This window comes from Anomalospiza imberbis, chromosome 11 (genome assembly GCF_031753505.1).
Source record: "Anomalospiza imberbis isolate Cuckoo-Finch-1a 21T00152 chromosome 11, ASM3175350v1, whole genome shotgun sequence".
Lineage (NCBI taxonomy): Eukaryota > Metazoa > Chordata > Aves > Passeriformes > Viduidae > Anomalospiza > Anomalospiza imberbis.
The window spans coordinates 11,127,747-11,142,832 of NC_089691.1; the positions used below are offsets into that span (position 1 = coordinate 11,127,747).

At 50.5% G+C, this 15,086-nt stretch overlaps 1 protein-coding gene across 3 annotated transcripts in view; it reads left to right on the forward strand.

The window, feature by feature from the left end:
- Positions 1–11,620, forward strand: part of NCKIPSD (NCK interacting protein with SH3 domain) — a 51,581-nt gene extending 39,961 nt beyond the window's left edge. For all 3 annotated transcript variants that reach the window (XM_068201903.1, XM_068201904.1, XM_068201905.1), the window contains exons 9-13: positions 4,414–4,494; positions 5,700–5,828; positions 7,666–7,758; positions 9,239–9,411; positions 9,973–11,620. In XM_068201903.1, coding sequence (XP_068058004.1) covers positions 4,414–4,494; positions 5,700–5,828; positions 7,666–7,758; positions 9,239–9,411; positions 9,973–10,176 — 680 coding nt within the window. In that variant the 3' untranslated portion in view covers positions 10,177–11,620. The remainder of the gene's footprint in view (positions 1–4,413; positions 4,495–5,699; positions 5,829–7,665; positions 7,759–9,238; positions 9,412–9,972) is intronic.
- The last annotated feature ends 3,466 nt before the right edge of the window (positions 11,621–15,086 follow it).

Here is a 15,086-nt window from a genome sequence, read left to right on the forward strand (position 1 = left end):
CACCAGTGCTGGCAGTGGCATATTTCTCTTAAAAGGACATTGAAAATCCATTGTCTTGTGCTAATTGTGACCCACAATTAGAGTAGCTGTTGAGTGACCACGTGGATCAAATCAGAAAATCAGGTGTTTGCAGCCTTGCTGCCCTGGTTGCAGTCTGTTAGTTTGTTGTTGGTGTCATGAAGCTGTGGAGGGGTATAATTTGGTGATGAGACTGTGTAGGGGTTGACAGGTCTGCAGAGAACAGGGAGTGTCTCATCCATTTTATGTGAGCCAAGTAAATGTCCTAGATGACCACCTGCATAATAGATATTCCAGTCCCCAGCATCCCACCATAGACTGCCATCCTGGCTGTGCTGGGCAGCATGAACAGGGCTCATCTAGTGTCTGGAAAGGGCTATGGGAGATGAAAATCAAGCCCGTTGCAGAAGGCTTTGCGCTTGTCTTTGCTTTGAAGTACAGGCATTTCAGAGGTGAGGAGGGTGGCATTTCAGGGCAGGGGGAAGGGCTGGTGGTGTGGGACTGCAACTATTACTACTGTGTTGGCTATGCTTCCTCTTTTGTTACTGCTGCTTATAAATTCTGTGCTGTAAACTTACCACACTCTTGGTGTTTAATCTGGTTATGCCTGAGAAGCATCTTCTCCAGGCTGAGGTTTTACTGCCCAAGAAGCAAATGCTACTTGGTTATGCGACTGTGACTGTGCTCCTGTGACAGCATTTCTCCTGATTTTGTGCTGCCAAAAATAAACTTTATTGTGCCTCCATCATTCATTCACAAAGACTGTCTCCAAGTGAGCATCCTGTGCACCTTCCCAAACAGGGTTCTGTCTCCTGCCCTGCTCCTGAGCTGTCTTTGTACTGGCAGGGTGGGCTGGTCACCCTTCTTATTCCTTGCCTGGTTGCAGTGATGCTGTGTTTTGCCCGGGGCTGTGTCGTCCCAGACAGCAGAGCTGATTCAGCCTCTTGGTGGGTATGGAGCTTTGAGCTCTGACCTATGTGACTTCTGCACACCTCTGCTGATCTCCAGGTAGTCCTTGGGCTGGAGCAGGCCTGTCTCTCAGCAAGTCTTAGCTCTGCTTTGGGGTCCTAAAAGTGTGGCAGTGGAAGTGGGTGAGAAGTGACTTTACTGTGTCCTCTGAGCTGCCGACCTGCATCATCTTTCCCTAGCATCATCTCAAGGTAAGGGTTTTTTCCCTCTTTGCTGTGAGGTGGTCCAGTTGGAGGGTGAAAAGCTGCTCCTCCTTTGCTGACAGACCACTGTGTGGCTACAGGAGCCTCACAAATCAGTGTCCTCATCCTGTGCTGCTTTCCTTGTGCTAAGCTTTATGGTAGGCACTTGTGCAATGGCATCTGTGCATTATCCACTCCTCTCAGCCTTCACAGTGGGGCAGCAGGGGGGTAACAATCCTTGACCCAAATGTTTCTGTCCTTCAGAGGTGTTTCAGGGCATTAGTAGTTCCCTCCTGCCATTCTGGTGCTTTACAGCTTCATGTGCTGCCAGTAAAATGGCCAGCTTGTGTGAAAGCATGACCTTGAATCCTAGAATGATTTGAGCTTATTTTGGTACTAAAAACTGGGGAATAGCAGCTGATCCGTGACATGCTCTGGAATAGCTAATCCCTTCTGTGGGTGACTGCAGCCAGAGCAGTCAGTGCCAACACTACACAACTGGGGAGTTGGAACTGGCTGCAGCAGCAGCTCTGTGGGATCCCTCCTGGCTTATTATAGAAGAGCAGCTGGGGCAGAAGCTCTGCCTGTGGATGCTGGGTGCCTTTGGTGAGAAGGACTTTACCCTGGGACTGATGCAGGCATGTTGGCTGCTGGCCAGTTCTTCTACAGATGTTTGGGTCTTACTGCTTCTGGACAGCTCCTTCCCTCTGCTGCAGCTGGCCTGCACATCTATCCACTTTAGAACACCTTATAATAAGCCACAGCAAGACAAAATTAACCAGAACAATTCCAAAGAAAACAGACAGGGATAATCCAGTCTGTAATCATGACTTTCTCCCTTGTTGCAGCACAGTTTACATACAAGTCAGCTGTCAGGCTCTTCTGCCTTCAGTCACAGACAATTGTGTCTGCTCCCAGTGCCCACATTTCACACTGCTGTGTTTAGAAGGTGGAAGCAAGGTTTTCAAAGGCCTCTGAGAAATGTTTTTCATACATGATTGCAGTTTCTCACCACTATCTCAGTAGTTTTCAGCAATGCAGGCTGGTAAACAAACAGCTGTATCTCTCCCACCTGTCACGACTGCTTCAGTGATGGTTATCAGTCTGTCAGCAGTCCCTCTGCTTCAGGAGAGCGGCATTGATACTATTTAATTTCTGACAGCCACTGCTGCTGCTCTGTAAAGTAAAAAAAAAAGCTGCTTTGACTGACACTTACTCTGTTCTCTCTGTTCTTCAGAATGGTAAGTCTTGGAGTCTGGTCCTACTGCAGCTGGGGCACTCCCAAAAACTTGTAGAGCCTGTGCAGTATGTGTCCTGTGTTCATCCGGATTTGCCCCAAGTTCAGGTTTCTGGCTGGTTTCAGCATTCTTTGATTTGTCATCTTTAGGGAAATACGAAAAAATTTGCCTCCTAGTCATGTAGACTACTGTTAACCAAGATGAATGGACATCAGTTAATGGCAGATGGACCAAGGAGGTGTAAAACTAGTCTCTTCCCTCCCATCTCTAGTCTGTTCCTCCATATTTGCTGCTGCCATGTTTATCACTGGCTTTTGGCTCTCACTTTGTTTCATTGCTCCTGATGTGATGAGGGAAAATGTTTTGTTGACAAAAGAAAGTCTTTCTAGGAACATGAAAACAGCAGTTCCCTGTGTCTATCTACTGCAGTGTCCTTCCTCTGAGAGCCATGGAGGAAAGAATGAAGAAGTCATGTGGTGAACAGTTTGTCAGATCCCTTTTCTGCTACAGTGTGCTTTGGCATCACTGTCACCTTATAGCTGAGAACTTCTTATATAAGAAGTATGAGTTATATTTAAGTCATTAAATATCCCCCCTCTCTGTTTACAGAGAGTAAACAGCAGTTTTCAGCCTTCCTTTGCTGCCACATGGTCTATAAACTCTTAATCTTGTTCATCCTGTAGTTAATCTGGTTAATCTGCAAATGATCTATTTTTGCTCAAAGTACTTGCTGATTTAAAACTCAGACATTGTGTGGAACTGTGACAGTGTGAGTGTGCTTTGAGTGGAGAGGCTTTTCTGGCAGAGCTGACATTCCAGGGGGCATGGGGCTGGAATGACTCAGTAGCATTTTTCCCCCATGCTGACAGTAAACCTGAGAACTGCAAATGTTACGAGTCCTTTGGCCAAGTCCAGGAGTAAGTGGTGACATTGAAGGCATCAGCCTGTGCAGTCAAAGCCAAACTGCAGGGTACAGATGCTTAGAGATGGGTTGCTTTGTGCATGGGGAAGTGAAATATCCTAAAGGGTTTGGAGGGGCCACTGTCACTGGTGTGTATTGTGCAGGGCAGCAGTATGGGCAGGAAAAGCATCATAGATTGAAGGGGCCTTTTTCTCCTCTGATGAAAAGTAGTTTTGGTCAGTTTTTCATAATTGCACCTTCAGTTTTGTTGTGCTACAGGGCTCTTTCTGGCAGATGTAGCTGAACTTTATTTAACCAGTAGATGTGGTAACCTAAATGATACTCATTTTCTTATTGCCTTCAGACGTGCTGAACTGAACAGAGGCTACATTTGATGAGGGCACACACCCTATTTGATTACTTTTTTTTAAATGCAAATATTTATTGAGAGGTATCCATTAATTACAATTCAGGAAAGAGACTGGCAAGGGTTCTTTGTAGCATTCACATATAGCTGCTGCCAGCAAAAATTGTGTTGGACTAGCAGGCTGTGAGATGTATCAGTGCTGGAGACGTGTGGCCTGGGAGGTAGGCAGATGCACAGCCTGAGCAGTGATCTGGTCTCCCCAGGGACCTTTTATACCTTCAGGCAAAGCTGAGGTAGCAAAAGTAGAGCAGTGCAGAGATGGTAACAAGCGGCACGGCTGTCTGGGGGTGGTGTTGGTTGGAACAGGCAGTATTTTGAGCTGGCCAGATGGATGCTTTTTCTGGGTTCAATAATTACATAACTACGGGATGTGTCCTGGGACTGTGCAGGGGAGGTTTTTAATTATTCAGATCAAGTTCAGATCCTCTGAAGTGAAAGGGGAAAAAAAATAAAGGACTCTTGTTATGATTATTTTTAAATTGCTTTGGAAACACACGGCACAGAAGGCGTGTGGTGTGCTAAAATGAGGAAAAACACCCTTACTGCTCAGTCTGTACAGGAATGAGGAGTGGGCTAAATCAGTCTTAAATGCCTGTGTGAAATGTGGATTTCCCAGCTGCAGCTGGGGAAAGGTTTCACATCCTCAGAAGAACTAATGACACGACCTTTGCCTTGCAGATCATCAAAAGATGTGTTACTCTGCACTGGTGCTGGCCATGATGTTCTCCATGGGGGAGCCCCTGCCATATCACCACTATGGTAAGAGTGGGTTGTGCTCATAGCAGAGCTGTGATGGGATGTCTGGGGCATGCTGGCAGACACAGGGAAGGGACTTCTCCTGATGGTCAAGGCCAGGGACAGCTTTGGGGAAGGCCCAGCTAGAGTAGGGTCTGCTCTTTTTAAGTAGAGCCTGGCAGCTGAAGCACTGGGCTGAGATGCCAGATTTCCAAAGAGCAGCACAAATCTGGGTTAGAGCAGTGGAGGACTGAATGCCATGCTGCAGGCAACATGGATTTGCCCATCCCTGTGACTAAGTGGCATTTTGTTTTACTGCTGGCCTGTGTGAAAGCACACACCTCTCACTTGCTTTGGAGACTGTCTGCTGATGAGGCTGAGATCCCTACACAAACACCCACTAAGGCTGTCAGCTGCATAATGTGGCCTCTTTCTGTTCTCTCTTCTAGTAGGATAGTGCAGCCCTCTCTATTTCAGGCTCTTAGGGAACGTGGAGATGATTAAAGGTATTGTGGTCAATTATGAAGTGCAAATATTCTCCCTGTTTTATCCTGTGTCCTTTCATTTCAGCCAGAAAGCCCTGCCCACTTCTTCCCACAGCTATGTTGTATTTGGGAAATCCTGGGCTTAATTTTCCTAGAAATGCAGTAGAGATTTTTATAAGTATCTCATCAGCAGCTTTAGCTTAACACTGGGTAAACCTGTACAAGATAGAAAGTGGTGCAGTAGAGACTGGAATGAGCCTCTACACCTCCTGTTTTTCTCTCCTTGTGTAACCCTGGCAGTTATTTCCTGCAGGTGGACTTATTTGCGTGAGCTCCTGAGCTTTCCTAATAGCTGAATTGAAAACTGGGTTATTACTAATGATCTAGTTTATTAGGGGTTTTTTAAAAGAGATAAACTAAACCAGTGGTCAAGAATGCCAGTCTCTTCCAACCTTGAAGCCTTCACTCATGGCATTGGTTCTGCAACAGCTAGAGCAGGATTTGGTGTTTTGTTTACTCAAAAAATAATAGCTAGTTGGGGTACCAAATTTCAGCAATCCCCTGCACTGTGTCTCACACAAAGATGCTTCAGTGGTCTGGTTAGTCCACCTGAAGAGCCCTTCATTCCCTGGAGGCTGGCATTAATGGTTTTTAAGCATAAAAGAATAGAGAAGTGGCTTGGATGGTCCCTTGTTGCTTGGTTTATTTTCACTGTGCTGTAAATGCCCCTTTCTCCTTGTGCAGAACATCTCAACTCTCAGTTTGTGCAGTTCCTGCTGGATGTGATTGAGGACGGGCTGCCCTCGGACACCACTGACCAGCTGCCTGACTTATTTGTCAACGTCCTTCTGGCCTTCAATCTCCACATTCCAGGTTAAACTGGTGCTGCTTTGCCTTGGCAGGATTTCAGTGGTCTGGAGTAAGAGTGTGAAAAAGGGGGAGGGAGACTCTTACAGGATCTTGATGGTGCTATAACCACCAACCAGCTCTCCTAGTCTCTGGCTCTACACTGTGTTTAAATATAGTGCAAAACCCTAGAGGAAAAAATGGTCTGAGAGTCCCTGCCCAGCAGCTCTGGGCAGCTCAGTGGATTTGTCACTGGGCTTCCACAGTAGTCATTCAAAAGAGTTGTTGGGGTGTACTTGCAGAGCATGAGTGGGGTTAATTTATAGGCACAGGTGACCTGGGAGAGAAGATGCTTCAGTGGGCATTTCTCGATACCAATTCAGAAAAAAAGCTCTCTGCCTTCTGCGGGTCTTGGCAAAGCTTCTGCTTCCCTGTCCACTGCCTGAAGCTCATTCAGTGCCAAGTTGTTGAGGCTAGCCCTTCAGAATTGGCCTGAGATGTGGTGTCCCCTCTTTGCCCTTATTCTCTCTCCTCCCTGCACTGCTGAGCTCCACGAGGACAGACAGCAGATCAGGTCTTGAGGAAAGAGCATCTTCCTTCTCTCTGCCTGCACATTTTGAAGCCTGTTGGAAGATTGGAGTGTAGTTCCAGGTCCTGCTAAGAGAGGCCATTCCATAGCCCAGTCTCCTGTTGCTCCAATTGTCTTTAGTTAATTATCTACCCTTGATCTACTTCATGACATTATCCTTGATTTTTTGGAGAGAGGGGAGGATAAAGCAGCAACGATATATCCAAGCAATTTACCTGTTATTTTGGGTTGAGCATCATTAAAATGTATGCAAAATTTCCTAATTTCATGTGGAAGTTGGATTGCAGAGAAACTGATTAAGTATATCTCTGCTGCTTTCATTCATTACCCCTTCCCACACTTACCCATATCCTTTCTGGCTACTGTAATTAGGCAGTAATGCATGACAGACAGCGTGTTTCTGGGGATTACTGCCCACCTGGGGCATAGCTGAGAGCAGTGACTTGTTCTCTGATGCTAAGAACATGTTAAAGAATGTTCACGTTGCTTAATGGTGGATTGAATTTTTTATCCCTATGTCTGCAAGAGTCATCTATCATGCAGTTCAGTGATGCAGCATTAGTTCAAAAACTCTCCTAAATGCATATTATATTGACGCCCTTCAAGATCCTGAAACACTTTGCAGCCTGTGAAATATTACAGGCCACAGAAATAGCCACACTGTGCTGTTTATGTGATTGAGTGCACACACACAGAGACACAGAGACACAGACTCTGCTAGGGTAAATGTATTTTACAGCAAATCACTCCCAGACCAGGCAAGGGGACAGTTCCTAGAAGTCTTCAGCCTGTACCCTTGCACAGCACGGTGCTGAGTGCTGGGAAAACTTTTCTCTTCTGGGATGCTCCTGGGACCCTTCTTAAGATAACTTGTAAGACTCAAAGTTCCAGAAGGGTACTGCTGTTAGGAAGGAAGAAAGTACAAAGAATGGAGGCCTTGGCTGCAGAGGGTTGTGAGCAGAGGTAATGTTTGACAACATAAAGCCTTTGCAAGGTATTTTCCCAGTGTTTGGCAAGGTGGGAACCCACACCTGAATCAGATTTATGGAGAAAGCACCAAGTCCCAAGTGTTTAATGTGCTGTTTCCAGATTTATTTCACCTTCTCCCTCTCTGCCCACCCACTCTGTGGCCTGAAGCTTTTTGTAGCCCTGATAGACTGTGGTTCCCCAAAGCACCCCAGAGTACTGATGTGAAATAGGAGCCACCCATTATGTGTTTTTATCACAATGGTCTTCAGGAGACAAAGGGAGATGCTGAACAGGTTTCTTCTTTAGTTCCAGAACACAGTGTGATCATGACTACAATAAGCAAGCACTCCAACGTCAAGACTTTCACAGAGAAGCTGCTGCTGCTGCTGAACAGAGGAGGTGAGTGTGTGTGGCACTGTTACATGCCTGGCAGGGGGTACACATAGATGCTTGGGGAGACACGGCCGTGCTCATGGATGTCAGGGGTGCAGGTAGCTGAGGAGCTGTCAGCTCAGGCTGTGCTGTGCTGCTTCCTGGTGAGTTTGTGAGGGTGACAGTCTGCATTGCTGAGGATGGAGCTGCTCAAGGAATAAGGTAATGGCTAATGACATCTAGGGAGAGAAGAGTGGCTGCCATTTCCATACTTCTGGGTCAGATCAGCTCCATCTCGCAGCGTGGACCAGCTGCCATGGGCAAGCACTTGTCTGGGAGGAAAGCTGGTCCTGGGCCACTTCTGTCCTTGGACAGGCAGAGGACTCAGTGTGTGCTGGCATAGAAACCTCTGCCTGTGCTGGCAAACATCTGCCCTGGGGGACAGATGCAGAGGGAGCTTTTGTCTTCAGAAACACTGCTTAGAGTGGAACTTTCCATTTCTGAACTGCCAGCAGAGGGTTAGCCTTGTGTCTGCTTCAGGCATGGAGTGAAATCCAGTGTACTTGTAGAGCTGTTGCAGAGCAGATTGCTGGAATGCTGGAGATCTCAGCAGGAAGAGCGGTGCCAGGTCTTTCAGCCTGTGCTGCAGGCCACTATTGTGCTTTCTAATACCTTCTGAAGCCAGGAGCTTTGCTGCCTGAGAGAACTCATTTTGTTGAGTTGCTGGAAATAACCCTTCCTGTGATGCATGCAGCTCATCTTACTCTGGCTTTGGTTCTCTTTGGGGCTGCAAATCACTGTCTCCACACTATATCAGCTTGAGGGCAGCAGGCACCTCGGTGCTCTTCTGTCTGGCTTCCTCCCAAAGCCTTTGTTTAGCCCTTTCCCTGCCAGATTCCCTGCAGAGATCACCTTACATTGAGGAGCTGGGAGAAGAAAGAGGGGGGCCACAACCTAATGAAGATGCTTCTGTTTTGCCTGCCTTCCTGACAGCTACTGGAGGAGCTGCCATGGCCCAGAGCCCCTCCTGGAGTCTGCAGGGATGTGTTTTGCAAGAGAACAGGATGTGGTGGCACATTTCAACTTGGAAGTGTTTATTTTCTTGCTTCTGGGACAGTACTAGCCTGGTCTCTGGTGAAAGCCTGTTTTTGGTACAGGCTCTGATGGGCTTTTCAGAGGGGTTATTGGACCCCTCTTTAATAAACCAGGGAGGAAAAGAGTGGTGGCTGTTGAGCAAAACCAGGAGATACTGAGAGGTGATGTGCTAATGCGCTCTCACCTGGGATGGTCAATGAACAGTGATTAATGCTCATCATAATGAGTTTGCTCTCATCTTGGTAGCCTGCCATCCTGATTATACATCTTTGAGCACCATGGTCAGGGAGTGGCTGGCTGAGGGCAGGGCAGCCTCCTCTCTAAAGGGTCTAATGAAGGGAAGTGCACTGAAGATGGAGCAGAGGGGCAATGGGGAGCGTGTGGCTCAGCACAGTCTCTCTGCCTCCCCCAGATGATCCAGTTTGCATCTTCAAGCATCAGCCTCAGCCACCACACTCAGTGCTGAAGTTTCTGCAGGACATCTTTGCCAGCAAGGATACAGCCAGCATCTTCTATCACACAGACATGATGGTCCTGATAGACATCCTGGTGCGGCAGATTGCGGATCTCTCCCCTGGAGACAAGGTGCTCACAGTAACCCATAGGCACTGGGGAAGGGAGCACAGTCCCAAAGCAGTGGTGTTTTTCCTGGCCCCTCATGGTGCAGGCAAGAGTGGAGGTCTGGGATGGTCACAACATTTCTGGGTGCTTAAATCAACTTTGGGAGCTGAGGAGGGAGGGAGGATTTATCCTGCCTGGCACACCAGCATATTTGAAGAAAGATCTGCCAGGCTTCTGGTGGTTTGCACACTTCTACCAGGGACCTTTGGGAAGAGAGACCCTCTGTGAGTAGTAGTAGTAGGAGTAATCTCTCTCGTTTGGCATTGCAAGAGGTGGGGGATGTGCATGTGTTCAAGGGCAGGGGAGGAGCAGCACTCTTGCTGTGGGAAAAGCAGAGTTTTCCATAGTTACTAATGATACCTAAGGAAAAGCAGGTGCCTCTGCCTCTGGAGTTGTGCTCTGGTTGATGGTGCAGAGCAAGCAGCTGTTCCCGTGCTCATGCTGTAATGGAGGCTGGCATGCTTGTTTATCTCACTTCACATCTTTCACTGTGCTCTGTGTTTTGTCTCCCCTCCCATTTGGCAGCTGAGGATGGAGTATCTGTCCCTGATGCATGCCATCATCCGCTCCACGCCCTATCTGCAGCACCAGCACCGCCTCACTGACCTGCAGGGCATCCTGCAGCGCATCCTGGGCGAGGAGGAGGAGGACCAGCAGTGCCAGATGGAGAAACTGATCATCTTGGAGATTTATAAGGAGTTCCCAGAAATCTCTTCTGGTACCAGCTAATGCTCCTCACCTTGGACTGGAGTTTGAACCACTTGGATCGACTATGTCTTTTGTTGACACTTTCTCCCCATTCCCTCCCAGTACAGCTCATACCTTATATCCCTCTGTGTGAGGCCTAAGGTTGGGACAGTGTTCACCAGCCCTTTGGAAGCGCCAGTGGCAGAGAGGGTGTGGGGTGCCCCCTGGGCCTGGTGCCCGGGGCAGGCGGAGCAGGGTGGGCGCTGGCGCGTGGTTTGCCTGCAGGATTCAGCAGGAGCTCTTTGGGCAGCTGGTGTTAGTGGGAAGGGCAGAGAGCCTGTGAGGGCTTAGCAGCCAGCATGGGGGGATTTTAGCTGCACTGGTGTCCCGAGGTCCTGAAGAGAAAGGCCTTTGCCTTAGAGTATCACTTCTTTTCCATGTGCGTCTCTCTCCCTGCAGTGACCAAGTGGAGTCCGCTGGTGCTTGGAAGAAGCTTTTGTAACATCTGTTTTGTTTCCTGCTGCTAGTGCCAATGTGCTGCAGCCCTGCCAAGGGAAAGTAGCTGCTCGCTGTCTAACGCCTCGTCTAGTGAGCCTTTCACTCTCTCCTTAGCCTTCTGCTTTGCCTCTGGGCAGCAGCCCACCTTGGGTCATGGAGGTCTTACTCCAGCAGCTGCTTTTCAATCTGCTTTCTATAGTGATGTTTAAAACTGAATTTCTTGCACACTGTGGCAGCCTAGAAGTAAGAGCCATGTGGACGACACTGCCCGTAGGAAGCCCTTGGCTGGACACTGCACCAAGACGTGTCCTGCCAAGTGAAGGTGCCACTTGCCACCTCTGTTGCAGCATTGCCCCGAGCAGAGAGGCTGCCCTTGGGCAGGCTCGCTCTGTTCGTGAAGCGCGTGCATTTCTTGCCTTGAGCTTCATCGTAGCTCTGCCTCGCTGCCCTCCCTGTCCCCATGGCAGCGCTCAGAGGCAGTGTGAGCCTGGTGTCCAGTAGCTGTTTGTGACTACGCTAATTGTGGGGAACCCTTATTTTTATTTCCTCTAGGTTTCTAGCAAACGGGATTAACCTGCTTCCCTGGTCCAGATAGTCACACACACTAATGTGGGTCTCTTAGATATTTGTGTGCACAGTGTGGTCACTCCCTGTCTCCAGGTCTTCTTTTGCAGTAGCCAGTGTAGGAGCTGTGAAACTGGAAATACTGGGCACTGTATTTAATTTTTTTTTTGTTAGCTTGAGGGGATGACACAAGCTTTGCAGGCCTGGACTGGCCACTGGGGCAGTGATGCTTTGAGAACAGAGGGTGTTGGCCTGGCAGCCAAGGGGGGCAAGGAAGTCAGCCTGGGAATGCCCAAGCTTAATAACCACCCTAGTAGAGAAACCTATTTTTTCCCTGTAAAAATGTATGAATGTCAAAAGGGATCCTGTATTTTCTTAAACACTAAGTGTAACCTGCAAAAGAATAAAAATGTCTTAAACTGGACTTCTGTGAGTGTAGCCCTGCCCAATCCTGTTGTGGGGCACCAAAACATCAGGAGTGGTTGGATGCCTGCTGCCCACAGAGGCAAAGCAGTGGGTGCTGATCTCCAGATGGGGGTAATGCTGGGGGTTTTCCTTCATTCAGCTTCTTGCCTTATCTTTTTCTACCATGTTGCTGGCTGACATGGAAGGGTGGAGGGCAGCAGCCCTTGCTAGGGGCACAGCCGTCATTCCTGGGGCCTGCCCAGCATTGCTGCTGCACATTAAGGGTTTGGCAGGCTGGACTCACAGTTTGCTTGCACAAGGTACCTGCAGCCTCAGCTGGCTCCCAGCAGAGCTGCCACGGCAGCGAGCCCAGGCAAGGAAGGGTTTAATGGTCTGTATCGAGTGCAATGTATCGCGCTGTGGATGTGTGCTCCCAAACCCCAGCCCGTGCTGCAGCTCTGGGGTGCCTGGGATGGCAGGGGTTCTGCAGTGGAAGGACAGCAGCCACTGGGCAGAGCACTGCGTTGGCAGCAGGAAGCTGGTTCCTGCTCCTGGCTTTGTGCCAATAGAGCCAGCCAGGCCATGGGCACAGCCCTGCTAGGCTAGGGGTGTAAATGCCAGGTGCAAGCTGTGCCGCTCCAAACGTAGGGATGGCATCAAACACAGCTACCTGCAGAATCAGGGCCAGGACTGTCCCAGCTCCCGCCTCTTTGGCCCATGTCTCCAAAGTCCCCAGGCGTGTGGCCTTGAAGTGTGCAATTTGCACACCTGAGGTCAGTCGTGACACATAAGGGCTGCCAGTGCTCATTGGTGTGTCCCCCAAGGTGGCTCTCCTGTGCCCCACTGCTCTGTGCAGCACATGGTTGCATGTGCCCCTGTGCCAACCTTGGCTTGCTTCCGAGTGCTGCAGGGGCTTGATGCTGGCCCATGACATGCTGCTGTGGTGAGATGTTCATCTGGCACTTGCCCTCACTGCCCACAGGCTTTGCTGTGCCAGCCAAAGCCAGCAGTGGCAGGACCTGTGGCTCTGCTTGCCAGGAGCCCAGACCGCAGAGCTGGTGGCTCCCATTGGGATCCTGGAGCCATTGCTGTCCATGGGGTTGCTCACCCTATCCCAGCTGCACAGTAGCATAACACCCTCTGTTCCACCACCCTGCTGCCACCACAGCCGGGGACTGGAAGAGCTGGGGGGCAGCTGGCTGTGGGGTGCAGGTGGAGAGATGCGCCTGCTGCACAGGAGGGGCCTTCACACATCACAGGGAATCAAACTGCAGCATGTAAACTCGCTGTCCCCAGCCTGCTCAGCACATCCTGCTCTCCATGTAGGTGAGACACTCAAGATTGTTTGCTGTAATAATGCACAAATAGAGCAGTGTCCCCTCATATTGGTGTTTATATTGTGGTGCAACACTGAGGGGTGTTGGGGGCTGGCGTGAGGGGCGTGATATGTTACCTGTGACCTACGCTTCTGCTTTATTGTCTGGAATGATTAAATTACAACTCTTTTGTGGCAGTAATACCCTGATAATTTTTTTTCTCCTCCCCTGAGCTGTCAGCTGGGTAATTAGGACAAATAAACTTGAAAGCCTTCATTACTTTTAAAAAGTATTGCCTCTCTCCTGATTTGGTTTCCTGATGGCACATCCCCAGTTTGAGGAGGTGTGGTGTATGATCTAGCCAGCATGTTCCTGTTGCACGTGAGTGATGAGCTGCCCTATGTTAAATGAGGTTTCTTAGGTGAGCTGTGTGCAGGGCCAGGGCTGCTCTGGCATTATCCTAACAGCACGGGGAGGACTCGAGTGGGTACTTAAGGGTCTGTAGGGGAGAACGTAAATCCCCCGAGAGCACACTATGCCCATGGCTGGTATGGCCATAGCCCTGTCAGTGCTGGTGCTGGACCACCCAAGCCAGAGGTGTTATGTGGTGGTTGAGGAGTTAATCACAGCAGATTACCCATCCTATGGAGTTCATAAATTAACATGTTGGTTTCGCCAGGGGTTAGATATCCACATTCACTGGATGTCAGCCCTGAGCATTGTGCCAGGGGCACTTCTGTGTGGCACATGCTGAGCTGCACTGGCCACCACTTTAGGGCCTGCTGGTACTTCCAGTCATGGTCCTAGAACACATGGTCAGCTCAAGCAACAGGGCAAGGACAAGCCCTGCCTGCTCTGCCCACCCTGTGGCTTCCCCAGTGGTGGCCAGGCCTTGGCTTCTGCAGGTGGTGGGAGAGCCTCTTTGGAGCTAGGATGTGCATGGAGGCACAGTGTGTCCCATGTATGCCCTGCCCCATCCCAAACTCCCCCCATCTCCCAGATTTGTTCTATTTTCCTCTCTGACACAGTTCTTTCTTCCCTGGCATTTGCCCCATTGTGCTCTCTCCTTCAGCAGGACATGGCCAAGGATGTCCCTCTAAGGATGTCCCTCTGCCATGGCACATGAAACACTAATGAGGACCTAAACCCTGTTATGAGCTCCAGTGGATTAGGATGAGATATTAGTTGACTGAATCAAACCAACAGCTAAATTTATAAGGCTGATGCATTAATGAATCATCATAATGCAAGGGCCTCAAACTGAATTTTCCTTGGAAAAATATAAGGTTGGTTGTTTTTTTTTTAATATATCGGGGATGCAGGAAGCAAAATCTGCAACTTTCCCTCTGGTGATGATGCCGCGCCTTGGCATCCGGGGTGGCAGCTGGGGTCTGTGTCAGGGAAGCAGAGTGGGATAGCCAAGTTTGTGCCACGCACTTGAGTGCCCATGGGTGGGGAGCGGGTGGCAGGGGCTGTGACACCACTTGCACCGCCTGGAGGAGCAGGACACGGGGCAGCCTGTCCTCATTCACACAGTAAAACCCATCCTTGCAGATGCCCAAGGTGGTGCTGCTTCCTGATGGGCATGGGGCAATGGAAGGGGCTGTGGGGCTGCCAAGGCATGGCACTGCCTCCCGCCTATCCGCACTTTCCTGCTTTGCCCTTTGCGTCGGCGGCAGGGCAGCTGTCTCCGCGGGCTCTCCTCGGGCACGGGGACACAGCCTGGCCCTGGGGACGCTGCCGGTGGCACGGACACCGTTCTGGCACCCGGTGCACCGGCAGTGCCGCAGCAGCGGGTCGGTGGGCTCAGCAGGTGCGTGTTGTGTGCACGGTGTCCCGGTGTCCGCGAGCCCTGCAGCTTTGGCAGGGATGCTCCGGGAGCCCCTCACCCGGGGCCGCCCGGTGCAGCCCCTCGCAAAGACCTGGCCGGCAGCGCTGAGCCCGCGGGGCTTGCTGGCGGGCGGCACACGCCGGTCCCGGGCCGGCAGCGGCCGCCCGCGGTGCCCGGCGCGGCCGGCCCGGGAGCGGCGCGCTCCACGGAGCGCCCGCGGCACGGAGCGCCCGCGGCACGGAGCGCCCGCGGCACGGAGCGCCCGCGGCACGGAGCGCCCGCCGCGGCCCGTCCGCCCGCGCTCAAGATGGCGGCGCAGGGCGGGCGGGGGCGCGGCG